This window comes from Microcaecilia unicolor, chromosome 5 (assembly GCF_901765095.1).
Source record: "Microcaecilia unicolor chromosome 5, aMicUni1.1, whole genome shotgun sequence".
NCBI classification, from domain to species: Eukaryota; Metazoa; Chordata; class Amphibia; order Gymnophiona; family Siphonopidae; genus Microcaecilia; species Microcaecilia unicolor.
In genome coordinates this window covers 259,570,701-259,582,744 of record NC_044035.1, presented here as the reverse complement: position 1 = coordinate 259,582,744, position 12,044 = coordinate 259,570,701, and the positions used below count along the sequence as shown (strand labels likewise).

The 12,044-nt window shown below is 40.0% G+C and overlaps 1 protein-coding gene across 7 annotated transcripts in view; it reads right to left on the bottom strand.

The window, feature by feature from the left end:
* ST3GAL6 (ST3 beta-galactoside alpha-2,3-sialyltransferase 6) overlaps nt 1–12,044 on the bottom strand; it is a 176,651-nt gene that overhangs the window by 23,999 nt on the left and 140,608 nt on the right. For all 7 annotated transcript variants that reach the window (XM_030204041.1, XM_030204040.1, XM_030204042.1 and 4 more), the window contains one exon: nt 6,877–7,063. In XM_030204041.1, the coding sequence (XP_030059901.1) occupies nt 6,877–7,063 (187 nt within the window). The remainder of the gene's footprint in view (nt 1–6,876; nt 7,064–12,044) is intronic.

Sequence of the window (12,044 nt, the reverse complement as noted above, 5' to 3'; positions counted from 1 at the left end):
ATTGCTCCTGTGCAATCTCAGAAGGTTAGGTTGACTAAACCTAACCCTTGGTATACTGATCTACTCAAATCTTAAAAAGAAAAAAAAAAGGACTTGTAGATGTCTTGATAGGATTTGGAGGAAAAACTATTATCCTTTTGCTAAGTTTAGATGGAAGGAAGCCTTAAGTTTGTACACATTTCACTGTGCAGAGGCAAAAAAGGCCTATTATACCACAATAATTGGAAATGATTTGGTGGATTTAAAAAAGTTATTTACATTAGTGAATGATCTTCTTTCTCCTCCTAGACCTGATAAACAATATGCTTAAAGCTCAACCTAATGCATGGGATTTGACGTGTTCTTACTAAAAATCAATTGCAGGTAACATTCTCATTTTTCAGTTTCGGATCACGATTCTGTGGTAGATATCCAGCACTTCTCCTACATAAGCACGAAGATGTGGAATGCACTACCAATTCACTTGAAAACGATCAACGAACTAAATAGCTTCCGCAAAGCCTTGAAAACCTCTCTCTTTAACAAAGCCTACCACGAAAATCCTTAATGAATAGAACACAACCCTTACACTCCTTTATTCAAAATGTCTCACTGTATAACTGCATAACCTGACCCTCCTGTCTTCGATTACCCCTTTGTAACACCAATTGTATTTATTTCTGTAAGCCACATTGAGCCTGCAAATAGGTGGGAAAATGTGGGATACAAGTGCAATAAATAAATAAATAAATAAATAAATAAAATAAATATTGTTGCAGATCAGTTATGGGATTCCTCCGAGTCCATTACTATTAGCGATCTTCAATCACTGTTTCCAAAAAAATCTTGCCGATGTGTAATGGATATTTGTCCTTCTAATTTGTTTGCTAATCCACCAGTTACTAAAATTCTACAGCACCTTTTTTTTAATAGCTTGCTGATGCTTGGGAAGCTTCCAGAAGAGATGGGCTGTATTGCTCTTACTCCTATACCAGGGATAGGCAACTCCGGTCCTCTAGAGCCGCAGGCAGGTCAGGTTTTCAGGATATCCACAATGAATATGCAGGAGATAGATTTGCAAGCACTGCCTCCATGGTATGCAAATCTATCTCCTGCATATTCATTGTGGATATCCTGAAAACCTGACCTGCCTGCGGCTCTCGAGGACCAGAGTTGCCTACCCCTGTCCTATACCAAAAGCTCAGAACTTGGATTTATCACTTACTTCCAGTTTTAGACCTATAGCAGGGATTCCTCGGCTTACTAAGCTGTTGAAAACACTGGTCAACAGCTATCTAACTATATTGCAAGATATTCATGTTGCATTCCATACAATTTGGGTTTAGATCTCAATATTATATCATTGTTATTTGAATGTTCTTCCATGCTATCTATTGTGGTATCATTTGTATTATACTGACAACATTTTTCTTATATGATTGTTCTGCAGTGCTGTTAAGTATGTATATTTCTGATAATGTTTTATGATAGTCCTATTAGGTTTGTTTGCTGTTTCCAAGTTTACCGTGCTTATTAATTTGCTTATACTTGGTATTTTGCTATTCTGCTGTTAACAAAATTATAAGTTCTATGTACACCACCTTGGATGAACCGCTTCATAAAGGCGGTTAATAAATTTGAACAAACAACAATAAACAACACAGTACTGAGTCTTTTTTTTTTACTGGTGTTAACTACTATTGTTAAAAGAATATCTAAGCAGGAGTAAACATTATTTTACTTCAATATGATATTTCAGCAGCTTTTGACTCAGTGAATCATGGTTTATTGTTGACTAAATTAAGGGCCCTGTTTACTAAGGTGCATTAGCATTTTTAACGTGCCTACAATTACCATATGCATTAACAGTGTAGGCGCCTATAGGGATATTGTAGGCATGTACATGGTTAATGCGCGTTAAACATGCTAACGCACCTATAATGCGGCTTAGTAAACAGGGCCCTAAGTGTTTTAGGTTATTTGGCTCAGTGTTAAATTGGTTCAGATATTTTTGGAGGAATAGATCTTATACTGTTTGAAAGGGAGGCAGAATGTTGAAGAGTTGGGTATCTACCTGTGGGGGGTGCCTCAGGGCTCTCCGCTGTCCCCTATGTTGTTTAATTTTTTCATGAGCTCCCTTTCACATATTGTTATGGATGAGGGTGAACATTTAGGGCCCTGTTTACTAAGCCACGTTATAGGCGCGTAACATTTTTAAGACGCATTAACTGTGTATGCGCCTACAATATCCCTATAGGTGCCTACACAGTTAGCGTGCGCGTTAATTGTAGGCGTGTTAAAAATACTAACGCACCTTAGTAAACAGGGCCCTTATTTTCTTATGCCGATTATATTTTAATGTTGGTCCCTGTAAGTTCTACCTTGAATGAATTATCTGCCAGAATTTTCTGTGCTATGAACAAAATTTAGAAATGGGTTGGGGAACACATGCTTCAATTGAATCAGGCTAAGACAAAAATGTTATGGTTTTCTAATATTGTGAACAACATTCCCTTTAATTTAATATTGCCTACTGGAATTACTTTAAATGTGGAAAAAGAATCTAGGGTCCTGGGAGTCATCTTTGATTGTTCACTGACTTTTGAAGCCCAGATTAGACAAGTCTGAAAAAACTATTTTGTTTTCAAATGTGTCAACTGAGATTGGTAAGGTCCTATTTTCAAAGATCACATTTTACTGTGCTGGTCCAAATGTCGGTGTATCTAATTTGGATTATTGCAATTCATTATATGTTGATCTAAATAGTAAGCTGTTAGCTAAGCTACAACTTTTGCAGAATACAGTAGTATGGCTGATCTTTCAATTACAAAAGTATGAGTGTTTCTGGTTATCTCAAAGAATTGCACTGGCTTTGCATACATGCGCGAATTACTTTTAAAACTACTTGTTTAGTTTTTTAAGTGATATATAGGACTACTTCTGAACTGTTAATTCAACTTTTCTCTCATTGCTTTTATAATTCTGTTAGAGTTTGTGAAAGTTTATTATTGAGGTATCCGGTTTTTAAGAACTTAAGGTTTAAATGTCAGCTTGGTTCTCTGTTTTCCTTTCAAGTGATTACTGTATGAAATTCTTTAGGTGGTTGTGTAAGCAATTGAAGACCTTTTTATTTGATAAATGTTATAATTTATTTTCTATTTTGGACTAGTTTGTTATTCCCTGTTTTGTGTGGGTTTTTGAATTGTACATCACCTGAAACTTCTTGTTGGAACAAGTGCGATATATAAACTGTGAACTAGATTAGAACTGTCCCCACTGGCGTTGTTCAGCGATAGGTTATAGTACTTTGTAATTGAGATAAGCAAGGTTTGTTTGTGTGTAATAACTGTATAAGTATGTATTTTTAACTCATTTATGATGGTTGTTACATTTTGTTTGATGTCTTTAATGAGAGGGGTGAGTGAGAACGGGCGAGTGTGTTTTGCTCAGCGGTGTGTGAGAACGGATGAATGTGAGTGGGGGTGTACTGCCGAGAGTGAGTGTGCATGGAGGTGTGCTATTCTGGGGTATGTGATAGGGGTTTTGCTGAGGGGTGTGTAAGAATGGGTGAGTGTGAGTGGGGTGTTTGAAAATGGGTGTCAGTGGGGTGTTTTGCTGAGGGGTTGTGAGAAAGGGTGACACTGACATCGAGTTTAATACTCCCTTACATCAGAAAATGTGGAGACTGGATCTCTACCTAGCACTAACTTTTCTTTTCCGATCAATTTTTTTAGGTTAATTTTCTTGATTAGTAGTTTCTTTCAATCTAGCCAAGTGCCTGCCATTTGGTTTCAGTGTTTTCCTGTCAAAACGCAGCCTTCTTTTCAAGGGCACATTGAAATTCAGTTCCCCGCTCTTTTCGAGGAACGTTCCCCTGGTAGGGTAGTAAATTTGTGCACACACACACACACTTCCCAGTCTAACCCCTATCCTGTTCCCACCAGTCTCTGAAGGGGCAACTGCACAACTACCTCACCAATCCACACAGTTTATTACAGTCCACTTCTATCCTGCCTAATACCTTCTCTATTCCCTTACCTAATCTCTAAACACTAATAATTGTATCTGATATTATGGAATAACTATGTCATAACCAAACTGTAAGCCACATTGAGCCTGCAAATAGGTGGGAAAATGTGGGATACAAATGCAATAAATAAATAAATAAAATAAACTGCTGTGTTTCTCCATACCAGCCTGAGCCTTCCCTCTGTCCCAAGCAGTTTGCCGCTTAGCAACAGCAAGAAAGAACTTTCCGACATGCAGCCTATTCATTTAATGGATAGAGGTATTGCTCTCCCTCCCGAGTGCCCCTATGAACCAAATTGCTTCAAACTACACAATAACCTCAGCCACGGCGGGTAGAGTCTGCATGCCAGGTTTGGTGGCCGTAGCTCTTCGGGGGCCAGAGGAGTTCAGACATGGACAAACATCCCCCCCATTCACATTCTCAGCAAAACAACCTCAATCACACACCCTAGAATACAGCACCCTCACTCACTCCTTAGTACCACACCCCCACTCCTACGTTCTCACACACCCCTCAGCAAGCTTCACCAGAGCCTTCCTCATGCTATCGACACCCTTCAGGGTGTCCACCGTATTACAGAGTTTGGTATCATCCACAAAGAAACAAACCTTACCAGACAACCCTTCCGTAATATCACTCACAAAGATGTTAAAAAGAGCTAGCCCAAGGACCAACCCCTGCGGTATACCACTTGTAACAACCTTTTCCTCAGAGCAATCTCCATTTACCATTACCCTCTGTCTCCTTCCATTTAATCAGTTTTTAACCCAGTCAGTCACTTTAGGTCCCATACTGCGAATGCAGTAGCCCTGAAAGCTCCTTCGAGCATAGCCTGAATTTCCTCTTGAAGATTAGGCGTCGGTACCAACTGAGAAAATGTGTGGACGTAGCCCAAGATATAGCTTGTGCAGGTGTTAGAGATATTGAAGACCTCAAAAGCTCTTGATAAGAGATGAGCTGGAGAGAAGAGTGGTCACTGTGGCATGGACGCTTCCTGTGTATCAAGGATGTTGATGCAGAGGAGGTATGGGCAGAGTGCTTGGAGGAAGAGTGAGGGCAATGCTTCTTAGCTTTTTTTATGCTGCAGGTCCCTCAATGTGCAGCACCGATGACAAGGATGTAGAGTCCTCACACGTATATGATACCGAGTCCGATGTCAGACCTTCTCCACTCGATACAGACGCCAATGTCGATGCAGATGCCAATGTCGATGCAGAACTGAAAAGTTTTTCTTGCTGGACTCTGTGGGCTTTAGGAGTCCTCGCGCAGGCAAAGGCTACACTGTACGTCTCGGTGCTCTGGACCTAAGTACAAGTAATGGGGGTCTGTGTCTGGGATAGTCCTATTGCATCGTGTACACTTCTTAAAGCCACTCAGCACCCTCACCGACATGGAGGGAAAAATGGCCAATGCCAAGTTAAAAGGTTCTGTGGCCCAGGGAGCTCGAGGAGTCGTGTACCCAAAAATAGTCAATGCTTCTTGGGTGAGAGAAAGGCTCAAGAGGCCCCAAAAGTCCAAAACTTGAAAAAAAAAATAGAAATTGAATAAATCAATACTGAAAACAGAATATAAAGAAAAAAGTTCCGAAAAAGGGAAGGCACCAAAAAGGCAAAAGTTTGATGCACTGAGAAGAGGTCAAAAAGTCAATCTCTCTGCTTCACAGAAAATAAGACTGCTGGTCCCATGTTTGAACTTCAGGTGGTGGGGGCACTGCCTCAAATATTTAAAAATGACAGTGCACTTGGCAGTGTCCGCACTGGGCTCTGTGGATGATGTTACCCATAGGTAAGAATATTATGCCTGCTTTTCCTCTGATAAGAGTTTTTTTCAACCTTAATTTATTAAAGAAGCATTGTTCTGTACATGTCTGAATTGGAGACAGCAATAGTTTTTAATATCCTCTGTTAGAAAAAAAAACACAGATTCTTCTTATAAGCAGCTTGGGAATTTAATTGATAATACAAATCTAAATTCTGCTGATCTCTATTCATTTGAAAGTAAATGCCCTCTCCTTTTACATCTCTCACATGCTGACAAGCCACTCTGTACCTTCCAAGTGATACTTGGTACCTAGCATATGGTGTAGCTTAAACATCTGGATGGCAGTTCACAGGTTGCTGTAGTTCACCTAGCATTAATTATATTCTGAGACAAGCATACCCTAAGGATAACATGTTAGATAAAGTTGTCATCAATTCAAAAACAGCTCAAGTAATAACACTGCAGAGAAAAAAGATCTAATGTAGGCATGAGCATTATTCTGGGTATCATCTACATTCAAAGCTCAGAGTCAAACCAGGATAGACAATAAGCCCCAATAAATCCAGCCATTTTAAGCTCAAAACAAGCATTCATAATTTGCCCAGCATGGATCTTGACCTTCTTTCAAAGGCCTGTATAGTTTACATCTGTAACTATTTTCATATATTCAAACTTGTCCCAAAGCAAAATTAATCTGCAACTTTTGGGGTGGAAGAAATAGGGAGGAGAAATTAGAGTCATATTCAAAGGAAGTCAAAGCCAACAGATTAAATTTGACCTGCAGAGTTGAATCAAGTTAGAGAAAGCACACTAATTTCTCATTTTAAACAGGTTAAAAAAAAAAACACCTTTGCCATTATCCTGAGAATGAGAAATGCACATCTGTTGATGGAATTTGTAAGTTTAAGAAACTATGAACCTACAGTTTTGAATGAAGAATTAAAGAATATTCCCAGCTTCTATTTGGCCAAAGTAAAAAAAAAAAAAAAAAGTAAAACAAAAACTAGCGCACTCACCTCTAACTGTTGAATTAAAAACACACACATCAATTTTCTATTAAGAAAACTTATCAGTTAAAAACAAGAATCTTTCGCAGCGAAACTTACTGCATGTTTGTGTAAAAGCAACTCCGACAACCACTTTACATCATGAGGTTTGAAAGCCAGGAGCACCACAGTTGTGTTGGGGTCATAGTGAACTGGATCTGAAAATATGGACTCAGGATAGCAAAGTCGGAATGTTGTTTTCCTCCCCACGTCCTGTTCATACCCTATAACAGGGGCGTTATTCATTCTATAGAAGGATAAAAAAACAAAGTTAATTCCATTTTAAAGCAGCATCATGAAGGGGACATTTTTAAATTTATTTATTTACAACATTTCTAAACCACTTTGTCTGCTTTATAAAGATTCTACGCCAATAAGTCAATAATCAATCCCTATCCAGGTATATAGGACCCTCAGAAAAGGATTCCACACTCCAAACAATATATCTTCAACCCCAATAAGTTAAAGATGGGAAACAAAAGGAGCATTCATTATAGGCTGACCCCTCAGCTGAGACTGGTTTGAGTCAAGCCTTAACAATGGCTCACTATCATGCTCTACACATCATCAATACTCCTTATTTCTGAAACCCTTCACACTAATGTTCACAAAAAAGTTTTGTTGTAGTTGTTTTTTTAATTTCAGACCAGAGCATGGAAAACTTTAATGAGAATCTAACACCCTCTTCTAAGAAACCCTTTAAACAAATTCAATCCAAATAGTGTAAAAATGTAATGCCAAAATATACTTCAAAATGACAAGCACCAGACATATTGAAAAACGACAGGGGCGATAACCTAGTTTAAGCTTCTGTTTCCTCATTCCAACTCTATCTGGACGTTTAAACAACAGATGGAGTTGGAGTGAAGAAACAGAAGCTTAAGCTAAGTTATTGCCCCTGTCGTTTTTTGGTATGTCTGGTGCTTGCCATATGAAGTATATTTTGGCATTTCATTTTTACACTATTTGGATTGAATTTCTTTAAAGGGTTTCTTAGAAGAGGGTGTTAGAGATTCTCATTAAAGTTTTCCATATTCAGGTTTCAACTTTAAAAAAAAAACATTTTTATGAACATTATATAATCAAGTGTGAAGTGTTTCAGAAATAAGGAGTATTGATGATGTATTGAGCAGGATAGTGAGCCGTTGTTTTGGCTAGACTCTCTTAAACCAGGCTCGGTTGACGGGTCAGCCTATACTGAATTCTTCTTTTGTTTCCCTGCTTTAACTTATTGGGGTTGAAGATATATTGTTTGGTGTGTGGAATCTTTTTCTGAGGGTCCTACATACCCAGATATGGATTGACTATTGACTTATTGGTATATTGTGAAATGTCTCTCCCCTGGGATTTCACAATTGGTAGATATAAAGATTCTAGACAGTGTACAAAAATAAACATAAACCAAATTAATACAAACATATCTTATATTCTATTTAACCAACTAAGGGTTCAAGGTTATCATCTTTAAAATAATTACTTAATTACAGAATACACGCAATTCATATTGGGGTCCTTTTACTAAGGTGAACTAATGCCATACAACCCATTACATTCCTATAGGCTGCATGACATTTAGCACGTCCTAAATCTGTTAGCGTGTCGTAGTAAAATGGACCCCACTGATACAACTAAATTACTTGAAATCATAAAATAAAGTCTAAAACAATCCCAAACTGTCTACCTCAGATTCCTCCACAATATAAAAATAAATTGGATAATGCAAACATGATAAAGGAACAAAGCTTGGGGCCCTGTTTACTAAGCCGCACTGTAGGAGTGCTAGCATTTTTAGTGCGAGCTAATGCTAGACACCATATATTCCTCTGGGTGTCAGTAGTGTTAGTGCGTGCTAATTTTTAGCATGTATTAAAAATGCTATTGCACCTTGGTAAACAGGGCCCTAGGTTATTTGTGAAGTTTAAGTCATTTCCTGAAAGACAAATTAGATGAATCAACTCAAATCTGATGGAAACAGCCTCCAATAACGAGGTACCATACCATTCAAGGTTCTCATGTGTAGAAAATAACTTACAATTACATTCACAAGGAATTTCCAGAAAAAGCTCATTAGAAAAACATAATGATCGCTTTGGGCATGTAAACTTCAGTTGAACCACTTAAGCCAGAACGAGACCCCAAATTACCTTAAACACAGTTAGGACCAATTTAAATGGTATTCTCAACAACACTGGCAACCAGTGCAAGTCAAACAAAAATGGAATTGTTCTCTCTAACTTTGCACTACCCCAAATCACCTTAATGGAGTGTTCTAAATAAGCTGCAAACATATATACATTTTCTTAGAAAAACCCAAATAAAGATTATAAAAATCAGGATGGAGTACAACAGCTTGCTTATCCTGCCTAAAATGATCCTTTGACAGATACGAGTGAATTTAACAAACCAAAAATTAATACAAATTTTCTATCAACCACAATAAACCCACTTATCAAAGGTATGGCAAATAGATACAAAATTCAGTTAGCATTTTCAAAAATAAAAAGCACTCTATGAAACTCCTAAAGAGATATTAGTGTTCAAAACTTCTACGCAGCCACAGGTACTAAAAATAATCCAACTGCAAGGTGATGCTGTATTCACTCATGAAGATCCAATGGCTAGCACCATGCAATGAGATAATGAGTACAGAATGAATAAGGAATCGATTCAGACAAAAATTTGTTTGCTTGCTTGCAGGTATGCCAAAACTGAAAGGTAGAGGTAGAGTGGGAGATGGATAACAGCACTTCACAGATAAACCAAAGAATACCCAACTGTTGAAAAAGTGAAGCTAGTTACCTGTAGCAGGTATTCTCCGAGGACAGCAGACCTTATATTCTCACAATTGGGTAACGCTGAGCCGCGCTGTCTGATCCGGAGCGCGATACTCGCTCCACCTCACATACGCAAGTGCCTTCCCACCTGCTGCGAGGGTACGGTCACCGCAGTTAAAACAGGCGACAACTCCTAGGGGAGGTGGGAGGGTTTGGGAGAATATAAGGCCTGCTCTCCTCAGCGAATACCTGCTACAGGTAAGTATCTTTGCTTTCTCTGAGGACAAGCAAGCCATTAATTCTCACAAATGGGGTATCTCTAGAATCCAGGCTCACTGAAAACAAACATTGGTTAATTGGGCCTCGCAATGGCGAGGACATAACTCAGATTAACCTGAAACTATATACAAACTGAGTGAGAGTGCAGCCTGGAACAGAATAAACTGGGCCTAGGGGGATGGAGTTGGATTCTAGACCCCAAACAGATTCTGCAACACTGTCTGCCTGAACCGACTGTCGTGTCGGGTGTCCTGCTCAAGGCAGTAATGAGATGTGAATGAGTGGACGACCGAAGACCATGTCGCAACCTTGCAAATTTCTTTAATAGAGGCTGACTGATGCAGCAATGGCTCTGGACATTGTGAGGGTTGACATGACCCTCCAGTGTCAGCCCAGCCTGCGCATAAGTGAAAGAAATGCAATCTGCCAGCCAATTACAGCTTGTGCGTTTCCCCGATGGCTACTCCCATCCTGTTGAGATCAAAAGAAACAAAACGTTGGGTGGACTATATGTGGGGGTTTGTCCACTCCATGTAATAGGTCAATGCTCGTTTGCAGTCCAAGGTGTGCAAAGTACTTTCGCTAGGATGGACATGAAGTCAGGGAAAGAATGTTGGTAGACAATTGACTGGTTCAGATGGAATTCAAGCCACAACCTTTGGAAGGAACTTAGGGTGCATGTGGAGGACTGTTCTCTTATGATGAAACTTAATATATGGTTCATCCACTACTAGAGCCTAAAGCTCACTAACCCTACGAGCTGAAACTACCAAGAAAATGACCTTCCAGGTCAAGTACTTCAGATGGCAAGAATTCAGTGGCTCAAAAGGAGCTTTCATCAGCTGGGTGAGAAAGACATTGAGGTCTCATGACAGGCAAAGGTTTGACAGGGTGCTTTGACAAAAGCAAACCTCTCGTGAAGCAAGCAACTACAGGTTGTCCAGAGATAGGCTTACCCTCTACACGTTAATAAGCGCTAATCGCACTGAGGTGAACCCTTACGGATTTGGTCTCAAGACCAGACAGAGAGGTATAAAAGGTATTCAAGCAGGGTCCATGTAGGGCAGGAAACAGGATCTAGGGCCTTGCCCTCACACCAGATGGCAAATCTCTCCCCCATTTGAAAGAATAACACCTCCTAGTGGAATCTTTCCTGAAACCTAGCAAGACCCAGGAGACACCCTCTGACAGACCTAAAGAAGTAAATTCTAGGCTCTCAACATTCAGGCTGTGAGGGCTAGAGATAGAAGGCTGACATGCAGAACAGATCCCTCATTCTGCTTGATGAGGGTTAGAAAAGATTCCAATCTCCAGGGATCTTCGGAGGATAACTCCAGAGGAAGAGGGAACCAGATCTGCTGTGGCCAGCAAGGTGCGATCAAGATCATAGTCCCGTGGTCTTGCTTCAGTTTCAGCAAAGTCTTCCCCACAAGAGGAATGGGAGGATACATGTACAGAAGACTTGTTTCCCAAGGCAGGAGGAAAGCATCTGATGCTAGTCTGCTGTGAGCCTGAAGCCTGGAACAGAACTGAGGGACTTTGTGATTCAGTTGAGTGGCAAAGAGATTCACCAAGGGGGTGCCCCACACTCGCAAGATCTCACGGCCAACTCCTATGTTGAGGGACAACTCATGCAGTTGCATAAACTAGCTCAGCTTGTCGGCCAGACTGTTTTTGCCTGCCAGATAAGTGGCCCGAAGGAACATGCTGTGCTGGAGAACCCAGCACCACATCCGTATGGCCTCCTAACACAGAGGGCGTGATCCGGTGCCCCCCTGCTTGTTGGTGTAATACACTGCAACCTGGTTGTCTATTTAAACGAGCACAATTTGGTTGGACAGCTGATCTCTGAAAGCCTTTAGAGCATTCTAGATCACCTGGAGCTCCAGAACCTTGATCTGAAGACCTGTTTCCTGGAGGGACCAGGCTACCTGAGTATGAACCCCATCTACATGAGCTCCCCAACCAAGGAGAGATGCATCCATCGTCAGTACCTTTTGAGTCTGAGGGAATGGTAGTCCCAGGGTCAAACTGGATCGAATGGTCCACCAGAGCATAGAGTGAACAAGCTCTGGAGACACTCTGATGACATATTCTTTTTTTTTTTTTTATTATATTTTTATTAAAAGTATGAAAGGCATATAACAAAATCCAGGCAAAATTTTTCGTAAGTTG